The sequence below is a fragment of the Alligator sinensis genome, unplaced genomic scaffold (genome assembly GCF_000455745.1).
Source record: "Alligator sinensis unplaced genomic scaffold, ASM45574v1 scaffold1151_1, whole genome shotgun sequence".
In the NCBI taxonomy this organism is placed as follows: Eukaryota; Metazoa; Chordata; order Crocodylia; family Alligatoridae; genus Alligator; species Alligator sinensis.
The window spans coordinates 178,169-194,638 of record NW_005842835.1 but is presented as its reverse complement, the minus strand read 5'-3'; the positions used below and the strand labels follow the sequence as shown (position 1 = coordinate 194,638).

Genomic DNA, 16,470 nt, shown 5'->3' with positions numbered 1-16,470 from the left:
CTATTGGAGCCAGAGTCAGTCAAGGCAAAAAAATAAAAGTACCTGGATGAGGAAAATCACCTTAGGATTTTTTTCCCTCCTAAGTAGGGTAAATGAGACTGGTAAAAATATAAGCTGGTTTTGTCCCGTTTTCTCTCTTGAAAATAATGACAATTATTTTATAGGTCTCAGACAGCCCCTGCTGGCTGTCTCCAGTAATTTCTGTTCTGTATTCAGTCATGTTGATTTTAGTTAGTACAGCTACAAGTATGTCATAAAAAAGAAAAAATGTAGTGTGCTTCAAAATTATGGAGCAGGGTTTCAGGTTGGGAAATACCAACAGCAGGATTTGTTCAGTAGTTATCATCACTGCACATTAAACAGTAAATATGAGACGTGCAGGGCTGAGTTGAAGTTTAGCAACAGCAAAGTCTTCTCCTTCTGTAGAATCAGAGATGAGACCTTAGGGCGTTTTTACATGTGCAAGCGCTGCAGCGCCAGGCGCTTCGAAAAGCGCCCAGCTCTGCAACACTTGCAGTTGTATAAGTGGCAAAATACTCATCAGCGCTGAGAAAATGCTGAGGGCGCACTTTTGAACTAAAATGCCTCAGAGGTGCTTTAATTCAGAAGCACATCACTGCCATTTTCTGCATGCTGATGCGAATTTTGCTGCTTATACAGCTATATGCAGTGCAGTGTAAATCAGCTCGTGTCCAGAGCGGACTCAATTAATCGGATCTGCTCAGAAGTGGTGGATCTCTGGCCCGTCCCTGAACAAAAAGTATGTGTATAAATGCCCCTTGTGACTTAAGGTATCCAGGTTGTAGCCATATTGGTCTAGAAGAAAAGGCAATCAGGACTCATAGTAGAGATGATATCTTTTATTAGACCAACAAGATTTTTGCAAAAGAATTAAAGAAATTTTTTTGCAAAAATCTTGTTGGTCTAGTAAAAGATATCATCTCTACTACAAGTCCTGATTGTCTTGTGACTTAAGCCATTAGAGAAAAGCAATATGTTCAATTAAACTTTTATCTGAAGGGCTTTCCCCCCAGAAGCTGTAGTAATGCATGCCCCAGCATTACAATTAGCATTGCTGCCATGCAGTTTGGGCCTGCCCACCTGACACATGTATAACTCAATTAATCGAATGGAAGTTCTGCATGCAATAGGACTGCAGCATTTGGTCCTTGCTTGCTGGCTTTGCTTTTGTGGCATGTTGTGCATGATCACTTTAAACCTCTAAATCCTTCTTTAAAGCTTAACTCTGTTGTGATGCATACAAGATGCCGTCAGGTGATAACAGGGAGCCAAAAAGTGAGCGATGAATAATGCTTACTTTGCCCAAATGTGCTTATTTCCCTGTCACCTCATGCTTCCACCTCTTCTTGTTTGCTGCATCCACCTCTTGTCACCTAAATTATAAAGTCTTTGCTACAGTAGCTGTCTCTGTGTGCTTTGTTAGCCCTCTAGGCGTTCCTGCAATGCATATAGTAGAGTCATAGTAATTAAATAGTCCAAGGTAGAGCTACCACTTCCCCTGTTTGTTCTGGGAGCCCCTTATCTGCCTGTGCCTAGCACAAACCATTATTCATATGTGACACCTACCCTTTCCCCCTATCATCCCTTATGCTTTTACTTATTCATAATCAAAATCAGAAACCACCAATGTCCAGAGTGACAGAACTGCTACTGAGCTCTCATTGCTCCATACTTAACATGATAGCTTTCTCTAATAATGCTTGTTTGATTGTTTGTTTAAATCTGAGACTGGCATCAGAGGAAGGTGAGGGAGCACTGACCTCTCTACAATGATCATTTCTGGAATCACTTAAAAATTTGGAAAAGCAGGTATGCTCAATGGATAGTGCCTCATTTACTTTTGTGGAGAGTACCCAGTATATTATTCTATTAAATAACTGAGGCTTGGTGCCAGTTATTTGCTCAAGGTCATGGACAGTGAGTTGGTGACAGTGATTGAATTAACCCAGGTCTGTGGACTCTCAATAACTACCAGACCTCAGGGGAGCCTGAATAGTTTATTTTCTGCCTAAGGGAATGAATGTTGTGCCAGAGTTCAAGAAATGCTATTTTATACAATCCAGCTGTCCCAGGGATGGCCCTATTCAAAAGCTCCTGGCTAACTTCAAAAACCTTATAAATCAGTGTGAGACAATGGACTATTGCAGAGGGTAAGAAGAAAATCTCCTCAGCTTTAAAGTGTTTTAGATTGCTGTTATCTAAACTTCATTGTGCTCTTTGAAGCAAGTAGACCATTGCAGTCTGGGTCTTGACTTGGACAAAGACCTCTAAACGCAAACCTGCAGGTTTGTGTGCTCATGTACAAGGAGTTTTCTCATGCTGTCTTTCACTCCTGTAAGGAAACCCTTGCATTTAATAGTCCCTGGGTGTATCTCCATGTGCCATTAAGGTGCCATGATAGATGCTGGTGCAGTTGTGCCCAGGACTGCAGCAGTTTGAATCAGGGAGGAGTGGAGGTTCAAGGGGTCAGCTCCAGGTGCAGGCGGCTGGGAGGTGGAGGGGTTGGCTAGAGCATGTGTGTGCTAAAGTTTGGAGCTGGGTGGCAGACAGCCCCCACACTTTTGCACCCTCATGCCCCAGTCAACATCTACACGTGCAGTTTGGCATAGTAACTGCTGTCCCTGACAGTAATATCTTACAGCACAGCTAATTAATCTACTGTGCACTAATACCAGCACACGTCTAGATGATGATGCTTTACTGTGGAGCTAATTAGTCAACTGCACAGTAAAGCACATGTATAGGCATGCCCCCTTTCTGTGAAATCCTGTTCATCTAATTAAGTTTCAGGTGCACACATTAGAGAGCGAACTCTCTTAGCCAAGGTGCTCCAGTCACTCATGACTTAGCATATCCATCTTCCCCCATTAGTAATAATTGTGGGGCATTCTCTTTTTTTATCATACTAGAAGTATGTTGCCAGGTTGTGAAGCTGAAATCACCACCACTCATGGTCCTTGAAGCATATTTTCAAGATTATTGTCTTAGTCATAAACTACTAGCCAGCTATTAGAGTCAGTATTACTAATATAAATCTTCCTGGATATGACCATCACATTGGACAAAAACGTATTGAGGGAAAACAAGAAACGTGTCCTGTGGCATTAAGCATAATGCTAAATGGAAGTCTCTAGAAAAAAGAGAAATGATTTTATTTCTTTAATCTTTCCTAACCTACTATATTACTATACTATACTATTTCTTGGGGCAAAGAGGACCAACCTATCAACAAAAATAATCTGATTTCATTTCTTTTTTCAAATTGGATGTAGTTGTAAACCTCTCTGTGGTTACTTTGTTTCTCGTCTCAGTTACTGTAGTTTGTTGCCAACCAACATTTCAGTTTGCATCATCGTTACTGCAGCACTCAGAAGTTGGTTTACTACAGGGACTTAGTCTATAGCAAGAGTTTGCTAGGAGTTTCACACTAAAATTCTGTGTCTCTAATGAATTTTGGTCCTGAGGCCAATTGAGCTTTTTACCCAACTCAGGAAACAGTTTTGCATCTTTTTATCTCCAGGCTAGAAACTTTCTTACTTTTTCTTTTCTTTTCTTTCTTTCTTTTCTAAACATCCCAAAGCCGTTTTTATGGTTTTCATGTCTCAAGCTGAAGTGATTCTTAATGCTTTGAATGCTATACCTCTGCATTCTCTTCCTGAATAACTTTTAGTATAATACACGCTGTGTACTTCCCTATAAATTAGCCCTTACACCTGAACCCATTCTTAACTCACTCTCCCCACATTTGTCTGAGACACTATGTAAGGGTCACCTCAAGCTTGCCTGGGTCAGTCATGTCTCCTGTGTCTGCAGTGCCTTTATAACTGATAAAGGCACTGCAGAGTGCTACTTTGGAAGAAGAACCCAGCTTTGTCTGGTACATAGCAAGGCCATCTTCATCCTTCCCTGCTTTTTTCCTCCAAATGTCACGTTCAGTTTTCTTGCTGTCTGGAATTTGAGCGTGCATGATCTAGGAACCACACCTGAAGAACGTGCTGCCCTTGACAGTTTGTCTGCTACCACCAGGCTTTCCTCTTACATACTTCCTGAACCCTCAGAGCTACAGCATTGATCCAGCACTACCACAATCAATGTTTGTTGCTGGTTTTTCAGGGGGGGAAGAGATAGCAAGTCATAAAAATGAATTAAAATGGACATAACCCAGCCAAATGCTAAAGAAAACACTGCTGACCTGTCACTGTGTTATTGCTGAGGACAGAATAGCATGAAGAAGTCCAAGGAGCTCTCTCCAGTCTTCCTACTGCTCCCAGAAACTACCAGGCTGACTTCCCAGGGAGCTGTGTGTTCTCACTCTCTCTTCAGTTAGAGGCATCTCCATTCCCTTATTTGTAGTTTTCAGCCATCTGGTTTAACACAAGATGTTTACTTTCTTGATGAGAGAGCCTTATTAATACTGAGAAGGAGCCTATACAATTTTGGTACCCTCTACTACCAAACAAGGTCTCTGAAAATTGGCCAGAGTTTTCAATCATAAGCACCTGAATATGTAACTTGACTTCCCTGCTGACCCTTCCTCCAAGTGTTTAGCACCAAGTTGCTCTTATGGATTTTGGTAGGAGTAAATAAGTGATTAACATTTTTGAAAATCAGGCATCCCACCCTGCCCTCTTGCTGCCAGTGCTTGTACAAATTGCAAATTGTCCACAAATCCAAATTGTTGTTAATGTCTAACCACGGTTAGCCAAGTAAAGCAAATTTAACACCCAATCAGGGGCAGTATCTATTATATGGTATGTTTGGATTAATGGGAGTGATTCATTCCAAAAGTTTGAGGACAATCTATTGATTTTGGTGAAAACTTGAACCCAGGAAATTACCCTGGTCCCCAGGCTGCCTGGTACTGTAGGTATGGAAGCCCCTCTACTACATATGAAGACTTAAAATGCTGTGTGTGGAAAATGTTTCCAGATTTGATTCTTGATGGTCCAAAGTCTTTGTAAAAAGAAAGGAGAGAAGAAGACCTGGAGGGAGATGAGACAAGATTGAAGAAGCAGGAACCTATATGGGAGTCATTATACTGGAAAGAAGGAGAGCCCAAGAGTTGAAACACAAAGACCTAGATAGCAGTAAGGGGTTACGGAGGAAGGAGGAGGGGAGAAAAAGATGGGAAATTGAAGAACACACAAAGACTGTCATGGGAGATATGAGAGATGTACAGAGCACCTGGCATGAGGGAAGGGGTGAGAGAAATGGCAGGGAATCTCTAAAGTAGAAAGGCATGAGAAGTCTTGTGGCGAGTCATAGAAGTACACAAGGAAGCTCTGGTGATCACAATGCATTCAGCCTAGGAAGGTGCACTTTGCTTCTCACCAGAGTATACAGGATAGCCCCAGGGGCTGATACAGAGAAGTGGCTTGACCACACAACCTTTATGACCACACAGCAGGAGTAGCAGCTGGGAACCTGCCCACTGCTGCTGCTGGCCATGGGCTAAGTCCACCTCCAGCACAGGCCAGTTGAATTGGCTCTAGAGCTCTCCTTGCCCTTAGGACAGTGGCAAGAACAGGTTGGGGAGTGGGGAGAGTGGATGTACCTCTGAGCAGGGAGGGCAAGTTGTGGGGATTCTTACCTACTTCAGGAACTTAAAAAAAGTCCCTGACTGCTGCACCCATGGTATGGTCTCCCCATCCTAGTGTAGAGGAGCCAGGAGGAGGTTGAAGTCACCCAGGGGTTGCATCCACCCTTGCAATGCCAATTACTGCTCCTACACTCCATTTCATAAAATCCTGGGTCCAGCTTTGATGCATATGTTATAACTAAGCCATTCCGTTCATGCCATTCAGAGTAATCATTTATTGCTAGTGCTAGCAGGGAAACAAGTTTCTTGCTAACCCAGCTAAGTTAGATGCTACGAATGATGTCAGATGTTCAAACCCAGCCAAGTTAGACACTCAAAATGCTGTCCTCTAGCTGCCACATCTACCTGTAGCAACCACCCAGCATTCCCTCTAAGCTGTGTGTCATGCCCGGGCAAGCTTGCACACTTATGCCGTGCTGGCAGGTATACCTGCACAGCCATACACACCACATAGCTTAGAGGGAAGATTGCAAACACCCAGCTACATAACCTACCGTACAGATCAAGTGGCAGATATTTCTGGCAGTTGACAGAAACACCTGAAAGGGTAGGTGTTGTAAGCAGTGACTGGTTATGTGCTTTCAGAAGAAACTTCTAATCAAAGGCATCCTGATGCTGACTTATACAGAACTCCGTGTTGAACTCAGATTTTTTCTCCTGCATTTTCTCCATAGCCTCGCCATGTATTCAACATGCTGAAGAAATATGTACGGGCTGAGCAGAAAGACAGACAGCACACCCTCAAACACTTTGAACATGTCCGCATGGTGGATCCAAAGAAAGCTGCCCAAATCAGGTCTCAGGTAATCACTACAATGGGGGCTAACCATTCATTTTTCCAGAAAACTATTGTGAAACAATTTTCAGCTAATTTAAGTTGACAGTTTCCCCCTCAGTACATGTGGACACTGTTGACCAAATATGAAAGAATTGTAAAAATAACAGTCCACTTTCTGAAGCAAGATTCTGTACAAGGAGGGTGTTAAAGAGTCTGACCAAGATTTCTGTATGCATTGCACAGGACACTTCATAGTGTCCATAGAAGTTGTCACTATGCCTGAATCTGACACATGCTTTAGAGCTGGGGTCAGTGTAGTTCAAGTTATTTCTACTGTTGAATGTTTCTGCATACCCTGATGTGTTTGTTTTGGAGCAGTTTCATATGTTTCTTACAAATTATGTAGAGAAAATGAAACTAGCAAAGACGTAGATGGCTTTAGGATTCCAGTTAAAATGGGAGATGCAGTGGTTAACCTGTTAAAAAAATGTACTGTAATCTATAGAATCTGCTCTTCCCTCACAGCGTGTAACTGGAAACTGGCCCAGATATGATTCTTGAACTGATTGGTATTGGTAGTAAATTAAAGGTGTTGAACTCCATGAACAACATGGTGCCTATCACTGGTCCCAACCTTTGGACCAGCAGATCACTGTCAACCTTAAAAAATTCTTGAAAAACACTTGTATCAGACTTTTAACTGAAACTGGAAAAGGAAAGGAAATGGAGACTGCAATTTGGGAACCAGTGGGGTTACACATTAGACTGCACCTTACTTAAAATGCCTATTTCAGATTTGTAAAATGAGATTGTTCTGTCCTTTAAAATCACTGGAATAATAGAAAATAGGGCTAGAAGGGACCAGGAGAAAGATCTAGTTCATCACTAATGGTAGAGCCTGGATCAGCTATACTCAAACCGTTCCTGACAGATATCTGTCTAACCTGTTCTTAAAAAAAAAAAAATAGGGCTGCACTGATAGAGATTTTTGTGGCCAATACCAATAGCCAATTTTTAAGCAGGCATATTGGCCAATACGGATCTGATTTCCAATACCAAGCCCAACAGCATGGAGAGCTGTCTCCAGCTGGTAAGTCTGGTGCGGGGAGGGGCCACAGATCAAGGCCCCAGCAGTGAGGGAGGGCTGGAGCTGGGGCTACCTGGGCGGGGCAAGTGTGGCACAGATGTGGTTCGTCCAAGGGTGCAGGGAGGGGGGCGCAGCTGCAGGAAGGAAAGCCCTCCCCTCCAGCCACAAATTTGCCATAGCCCCTTCCCAGTGCAGCCCCACCCTGCCAGGAACAGCTTGGCGCAGCCCTGGACCTAGCCGGCCCTGCGCAGATCCAGTGGTGCATGCGCCTCTGCCCTCCCGGACAAGTGCCGGATGAGCCACAGGACCAGTGGCTCTCAGCCAAGCAGCCGCTGTGGCAGGAGCTGCTCCACCCCTCCCCACGACCCCTGGACGAGCCACGGCTCCGTGCTGCACCCGCCCTGCCCCGCCCCAGCAGGGCAGCGCTTGACCCAGCCCCACCCATCCCTCACTGCAGGGGCCTTGATCTGCCCCCCTCCCAACCTGTTCCCTCCCTCCTCCCTGTCCATCACACCAGACTTACCAGCTGGAGGCAGCTCTCCACTCTACCAGTCTGTGTTTCTCACGGCCTGCGCTGCAGCTGCACACATGCACAAGCCATTTATCAGCCAAATGGCCGATTTCTGATATAGTACATTTTCTTTATATCAGTGCTGATCTGATATCAGTCCAATGTATCGGTGCACCTCTAAAAAAAAAAAAAAAAAAACCCTCCAGAACAAAAATAGAGATTCTACCTCCATCCTCAGTAACCCATATCAATGCTTAAGTGTCTTTACAATTAGGAAGTTTTTTCTTATTGTCTGGCAATTTGAGCCAGGAAAGTTTGGCAGTTCCTAAAAAAGGAAGAGTGAGAAATAGAAACAAAATAGTACTGATGTAGTTCTAAATGTATTTTACACAGTGTCTTGGACACTGTGTTCTCTGCACAAAAGAACAGATTTTAATACTGAGATTTTGGTGCTGAGAGATGTTTGTCTTTTATATCTTGTTTACAGACAGAGCTGGTCATAAAATTAAGGGGGTTTTCAGAAAATTTTGACTTTTTGGTGTAATTGAAAATGTAAATATTTGTTTGAACGCCTAAATATTTCAGTTCTTACCAGCTGTTGCATTTCTTATGGGAATTATTGTTTGGGTGCCTCATTTTTCCATTTTTATACATAAGTCGGGGTCCCTGGTCAGACTGTTTTTCATGGAACACCATGGTCCCCTCCTTTAGTAAGGAGAAAAGAGTACTTCAGGACAGTTCCACAGCTATGTGCGTCATGGGAAATTAAGTCCTGGTGAGGAGTTTACCCTAAAAGGGACATTAGATAACATAAGTATTTTCTCATGAGCTACAAGACAGCTTTTTTGAATGGATCTATTTTGGTTTCCAGCTGAGATTTGTTTTCAATTTGAGGTCATTCAGTTCTTGACTAATATATAACATCCCCCTTCCCTGCCCGCCACCCACCCCTTCCCCCCAGAACTGACACTTTTCTGTACAGGTTTTAGTCAAAAAGAATCTATCAGACCGTTTGAACAAAACAGTTTTGACTTTTTTTTTCACACCAACTTCCTTGATACTGACATTCAGTTCATGAGTTGAGCAGAAACCCTCATCCAGGGGTCAGCAACATTTTTGTGCAGAGTGCCAAAAACATTCATAACCTTGACTTGTAAGAAGTTGGTGTGCCAGGAGCGGACAGCGGGGCAGCTACAAGGGGACTGATCCTTGTGTTGTAGTAGTGTGGCCCTAGCCCCTTTCCCGCCATCCGCCCCAAGGCACACGTGCCAAGCAAAGTTTCTTCGCATGCCACACTCTGATACCCATGCCAGGGCTTGCCTACCCCTACCCTAATCCCTCTTGTGGCACAAGCAGAGGCTCAAAGACAGAAGTTCTAAGCTGGGATATAGGGACACACTAAGGCGGGGTGGAATGTAGGACCAGTTTTGGGCCAGCTGCAGGACAGTGGTTAATTCAGTGAAAGATTCCACAGTCACAGAATCCATGGGCCATACCCCTGTCTTGTGTTATACCCCTGTCTTGCTCTGCATTGGATGAAAATAAGATGATTAGTGTGCAAAGCACTAATGCTTTCCTCTCATATTGGATCTTTTCATCCTGTAGGTTATGACACACCTACGTGTGATATATGAACGCATGAACCAATCTCTTTCCCTTCTTTACAATGTACCAGCAGTTGCTGAGGAAATTCAAGATGAAGTTGGTAAGCTCACTGTTTCTGTTTGAAAATCATAATGTTCTAGAAAATACTTGCATTTTAGGTTGAAGTACAAAAAGAGTACATGTGGTTTTCTTTGTCTGCAGGAAGGTGAGCTAGCAACTAAGCAGACAATCCTGCCACTGTTTTATACTACAACCAGCTATATTGTGGATAAATAAATGTCACCTTTTTGTAATTTAAGTATGCTGTCATAGGAGAACTTGCTTGAGTGATAAAATGAAAAAAAAATATTCCTATTTTGCTTGCATAAGGGACTCTCCAGCCTACATTGTGTTTCTTTGAAAGCTAGCAAGACTACCTTTTTGTATAGGACTTCTTTAATTCTCACAGAACATATGTAAAGACATCTTCACAGGATTGTTTTTTCTGACAATGTGTTAATTTACAGTTAGAGCCCACATGCTGTACAGAAACCATGGGCAGATGTTGATTCTTATTAACAGTATGGCTTGGTAGGGTAACTGATAGAGAATAAATTATGTTTCTTCCTTTTGGATATTTAATTTAGTGTCGTTAAATGGTTATTTTATTTAAATTTAGAATATGGGGAAGATTCCAAGCAAAACAGTTACTTGTACAACTTGAGCATCTTTTCTTTCATCAAATAGCATTTCCCACCTGGCACATTTTCTATTTAAATCTTGACAAATCACTTTCACTCATTTATATGATAATAGAAATTTGATATTAGGGTTTAATCACACCTCTTAGAGTAGACGGTGATTGAAGTGTTGGAAGTGAAGAGAACAGAGCATCTGCACTGAAAATCTAGATCTCTGTGTTACACATTCAAACAATGGAGAATTTAAACTAATGAGCAACAGGAAATTGGTCTGAGTAAAAGACTGAGCTGTCTGGATTATATGATTCCATAATGATCTTAGGTTCTTGGCTCTCTAGGTTTTTCTGTTGGAATCCTCCATGAGTATTTTCAATCACAGTCTGTTGATTTCACAAATTAGATAGGAAGATTTCAGAAATGTTGCTTTGTTCATGGCCTTGGAATATGGCAAAGAGGATAGACGGAACGGTATGAAAGAAAAAGGGGAGAAAGGAATGAGTCTGAAAAAAAAAATAAAACTTTTAAGTGATACTATAATCTTTTCTTTTTTAAGCCAGCAAAGAAGCTAGTGCCATTATTCCAAAGAATTTCTATTTTTACCCAAAGCAAACCTTGGTATACAGGTATTTTCCCAAGTTCCAAAGGAATAGTGACATGTTATCTAAATATCAGAAAGCTAGGGTAACTTCTCTGTAGTAAAGGTTGTGACTTGTTTTTGGATAAGAAGCCCCAATAATCTTTTGATTTATATAATGTGATTTCTAATCAAAATGTATATTTTTGCCTGAATATGAAATATGGGACCTGAAAAAAATAGGTGTCTGCGGTGCTAGTAGGAGGGATTTTTTTGTGCATTTCATATATAAATATTTGTCCTAAACCTTTTAGATGAGGTTTACTCAAAAGATCTTGGCAAAAGCTAATACAACAGAGATGCAAACATTCATAATAGCATAACAATTGTTTGCCTCCCTCTTAATTCATACTTACTAGTAGCATAAGAATTGTTTGTCTACAGGGTATGACATAACTACAAGAAAATCTAACATTTTATTTAAAAAATGCTATGGAGAGATTTATTTAAATAAAATGATTTGCTGTGGAGGTTTTCTGGATAGATTTTTTTTTTTTTTTTTTTTTTTTTTTAACTCTCAAGCTGTAGATTGACAGCTAGCCCTCCAGGAAGTGACAATCATAAACTAGTGTCTACTTCTCAGACCTGTCATAAGGCAATCACTAGTAGAATATTCATTCCCTGTCTCTCCCTCATTCACATATTTGCTGTTGACTTCACTGTTACCACAACACAGGGAACTGACATCTCCATTACAATGTTTGGACATTGCTGTGTGGGAACTGCAGCAAAATTGGCTTCAATTTAATTGTCTTCATATCCTCTTCTATCAATTTTAGATATTTGCAAGTCTAGACTGTGCACTTAAGTTCTTGTGAAAAAATAATACACCGAAGATTGTGAAGGCACAGACAGTATATCAATAACAGCAGCTTTTCCATATTTTAGTAGTCTGTAGCTATACATGTAGGTTAAAAATCCTTGATCCAAAAATAACATGTTTTACAAAATAGGTATGAAATGAACAAGGAGAGAATATGGGAGGCTGGCATCACTGTGAGGTACTTAAAGTTGTTCACAGTCCATTTCCATTCCACCAAATGTTTCAAGGGGGTTAGTTTGTTTGTTATTGGTGTTGTTTTTAAGTTGGACATGAGAAACTCAAAAAATCAGAAATTCAGCTATGATAGCTGTAGGATTGTATACTGGCAACATTCTTATAGATTTTGTTTTACCAGAATGTAAGTGCATCCATCTGGGATAAGTACTACTGAATAGGTAATACATGCCACCACCTTGTTTGTGTGTTCGTCTCAGTGGGAAAGCAGGGAAGGTTCCTTTACTTGCCTTCAGATATGTACAAAATGGAACAAAGATGAGATTTTAGAAAATACCATACCTATAAAATTGCCTAGAAAATGGCATAACCTTAATTATGTTCATTTAAGCTACACGCATCTGTACCCTGACCTAGAATTTTGGTGTATGATTTCCTACATCATTTTAAAAAGCAAATTGAAAAAAAAATTGAAATTTCTACAAGTAGACCTATCAGCACCATCTGAACTTTTATTTCCAGTGCACAGATGTCTAACAGAGTAACTAACAGAAGTAGCAAATGTAATCCTTTATCTGGGCCAGTCTGAGTGGGAGATGAGACACTTTGCTTGTGGTTTAACAGATACCTGTGGGGAATGAGGGAATAATGGGTTTCTAGTAGAGCTGTGTGAAATTTCACCAAGTATTTCGTTTTGAAGCTGTTTCGATGTGTTTTGAGCTCAAAACAGCAAAATCTAAATGAAACAAAAGCCTTCGAAAGAGCGTCAAAAAGAAAGAACTAGAAACATTTCAAAACTTTCAAAATGTTTCATGTTTCGAAGCCGGGCTGGTTCCAGCCGTCAGCAGCAGCCTCCTGTCATTCCGTGCAGATCTGGGTGCTGCACCCCTCGGGAGGAATGTGGCACAGCCCCCAGCCCTTCTTGGGGGTGCCGGCCCCCGGATCTGTGCGCCAGATGACAGCATGCTGTTGCTGCCAGCTGGGGCCAGCGGCAGAACCAATCTTCCCAGTGCTGGGTGCAGGCTGCGCCCAGTGCTAGTCCCAGCCAGCAGCAGCAGCCCCTTGTGATCTGGCAGGCAGATTGGGGCCCCACCCACACCCCCAGGAGGAGTCCAGCAGGGCCCCGCAGCCCTCCCAGGGGTGCGGGCCCCCAGTCTGCCTGCCGGATCACAGGAGGCTGCTCCTGCTGCCTGGGACAGCACTGGGCACAGCCCATACCTAGCACTGGGAAAATTGGTGCTGCCACCAGTCCCAGGCGGCAGGAGCCAGCCTCCTGTGATCCAGCAGGCAGATCAGGGCCTGCACCCTGGGATGGCTGTGGGGCTCTGCTTCTGGGGGTGCAGAGGGACCCCGATCTGTCTGCTGGATCACAGGAGGCTGCTCCTGCTGCCTGGGATGGGTGGCAGCACCAATCTTCCTGGTGCTGGGTGTGGGCTGCACCTAGCACCAGTCCCAAGTGGCAGGAGCAGCCTCCTGCAGTCTGGCAGGCAGATCATGGATCCACACCCCTGGGAGGACTGCAGGGCTCTGCCAGACTCCTCCCGGGGGTGCAGGCGGGCCCCTGATCTGCCTGCTGGATCACAGGAGGCTGCTCCTGCTGCCTGGGATGGTGCTGGGGGCAGCCCACATCCAGCACCAGGAAGATAGGTGCTGCTGCTGGCCCCAGCCAGCAGCATTAGCCTCCTGTCATCCAGCAGGCAGAGTGGGGGCCTGCCCGCACCCCCAGGAGAGCTGTGGGAGCTGTTCCGGACTTTTCCCAGGAGTGCAGGCCCCCAAGCTGCCTGCTGGATTATAGGAGGTTGCTCCTGCTGCCTGGGATTGGTGGCAGTACCAATCTTCCTGGCACTGGGTGCAGGCTGTGGCCAGCACCAATCCCAGGCGGCAGCAGCAGCTGCCTGTCATTTGGCAGGCGGATTGGGGGCTGCACCCTCGGGAAGAGTCTGGAAGAGTCCCACAGCCCTCCCGAGGGTGTGGGCCCCTGGATCTACCTGCCAGATGACAGGAGGCTGCTGCTGCTGGCACATGGCAGTTTTGCTTGTCAGCACCTTGAGGTGCAGTTTTCCAGAATCCTCTGCACCTACCTCCTTGAAACTTGGCAAGCATCATGCCCTCAGAAGAGGCTACAATCCTTGCAAGTTTCATCTGAATCAGGCTAGAAATGACAAAGTTATATACAGTTTCATGCTTCCCCATTATAGCCTGTGGGTGAAACATCGAAAACAGTGTCGAAGCAGCGAAACAGTTTCAACTAAATGAAATGAAACTCGAAACAAAACACTGTTCCATCAAAACAGAAGTTGAAGCAGAATGGTGCTGTTTCGCACAGCCGTAGTTTCTAGCCATGGAAAGAAGGGACCCATAGTTGAAGCAGAACTTTTTTGTCGCTTCTGTCCCATCCCATCCAACTTCTACCCCAATCCACATCTCTCCCTGCTTGTTTGACTTTGGCTCCTTTTCTTCGTTCACTGTTTTATAGTCCCTGCTCCTAGTTCTCTCTACGTGGTTCCCAGGCCCCTCCCTCCCAGATTTCAGTCCCAGCTGTGATCTCCCACCAGTTTTGTGTCCCATTAGGTGTTGCACCTTCTCTCTCTCATCCCATTCTTTTGCGTTCTGAGTTCAAATCAAACTGCCTTCATGCCACTTGAGTTTCAGCAGCAGGCACTGAGACTACAAGAAAAACAGGCACCCCATTGTGTCCCCAGCTTGGAGCATCCTGGAACTAAAATTTTAGAGAGACTCTTTGCTGACTCTGTGAGCTACAAATATTCAAAGGCTTATAATTTGGCCAGATTTTCCTAGGGATGGCAAAAGATACATTTCTGACATTAAGCCTAGGTACAGATGTTACACTTACCATGTGGTAAGTGCACAGAAAGCACTCCACAGCTGTAACCAAACAAATTCACTGCACATAGATTGCTTTAAAAATGGCAGATCTAAGATAACCCTGGTTGGATATGGTATCAAACTAAAGCACTTTATGTTAGAGCACTTTATCAAATGTCTATATACCAGAACCTGTTGTGACTCAAGTTCATTTGCAGTCCCCCAGCATCCCAGAGGTCCCTCACAGGGTGGCATGATAGCCTTGGTTGGTGCTTATCAGTTCTGGATGAGCACTGGCCCAGCCCTTTCCCTGGGCTGTCACAGGAGACAGAAAAGGCTGTCTGCATGGCTGGGTGTAGGGGAACATGCGCAGCACCCTTCCCCCTGCCTTTCCCTCTCTTTCCCCTCCTCTCCTCCCAGCTTGTTGGCTCAGGTCTTGGGGGAGGGGAAGGTGCTGGCCCAGGTCTGAGCACCAGGAGGGGGCTCTGTTCCCCTGCCCAGCCACACAGGGAGAAGTCCTTAATATACATTGACTAGCTAAGCTTTTTAAAATTCTGTATAGATATTCTTGAGACATTCCCCTGGTAGTGTTTACTTCATACGGTACTTTTAAAACCTCGGTTTTACTGTAAAAATCAATTGAGCCTATTCTGAAGAAGACAGCATCCTTCTGGCTTTGAGTGCTGATCAGCTTAAAACCCATTCTGTGTCAAATCGGTACTCTGAAATGATTAGTTTCCTTACTCTGTAATCTTCCTAAACCCATGCAAAAAAAAATCTATTACAGCTACAAAATCTGTAGAGAGCTGAAATATTAATAAAATTGCATGTTGTATCATTGTAACTGTTCCAAGGCCAGAAATACTGCAGTTCTCATTAAAAAGACAAATGTTTCATGAAATACCTTTTGTAAGAACCATTGACTTAGAAAGTCTGAGTCAATGGAAAAGCTGAATAATACCCAGATATGAGCCTGTTCACATGCACAGTTCATCTGAATAATGAATTGCCAACAGAAAGGCATTTGAAAACATTCATTCTTTGAAGTCGGAGGGGGCAGTGTGGCTGAGATGGTGGGTTTTTATTTTAGTTCTCTGCATGCATATTTGACCAGCAGTTTCCCATTCTACAGTGGGAACCCTTCTTTGAACAATTTACACCTTCAGGAATTAAGGCAAGATGCCCTAAACCAGTCCTGATAGTCCCAGAAATATTAAAATGATCTCTTTCCTCCCAGCAAACATGTTGTGTTCTTAAATTTGTACGCTCAAGTGTCTTGAAAACCACAGTGTGACCCATGGAAATCTTTTATGTTTCTTTTTCTTGTGATTGACTTTGCACCTTTATTCCATTGGTATGCTATTTAAAAGATAGATGGAAATGAAAAGATCCTTTTTTGAACAATAAATATACATCTGTCTAAAATGATCAAGAGAGTTTATAGAATTCCTTCATCCTTGTTTTACATTGCTCAACCTCATAATGATGTCTGGGAGCAAGAAAGGCAGTTTAACACACACTGTTTGTCAATGTCTTGCTAAAAATATTGGTGTAATGTTACAAATGGCATAGAAATCATATAGAACCTCAGGTGAACAAGTCAAAACTATATTCATAAGTATATCCTGGGTTAGAATAATCTGTAGAGAGACTTGCAATTGCTTATACTTGTGCAGAGAGGTTGCCATTTAGAAAGTGAGAAAGCTACTATATTCTTCTAATACTGGCATAT

At 43.2% G+C, this 16,470-nt stretch overlaps 1 protein-coding gene across 4 annotated transcripts in view; it reads left to right on the top strand.

Moving 5' to 3' along the window:
• APP (amyloid beta precursor protein) overlaps nt 1–16,470 on the top strand; it is a 312,221-nt gene that overhangs the window by 236,300 nt on the left and 59,451 nt on the right. For all 4 annotated transcript variants that reach the window (XM_006035443.3, XM_006035439.3, XM_006035438.3 and 1 more), the window contains 2 exons: nt 6,295–6,423; nt 9,602–9,701. In XM_006035443.3, the coding sequence (XP_006035505.1) occupies nt 6,295–6,423; nt 9,602–9,701 (229 nt within the window). The remainder of the gene's footprint in view (nt 1–6,294; nt 6,424–9,601; nt 9,702–16,470) is intronic.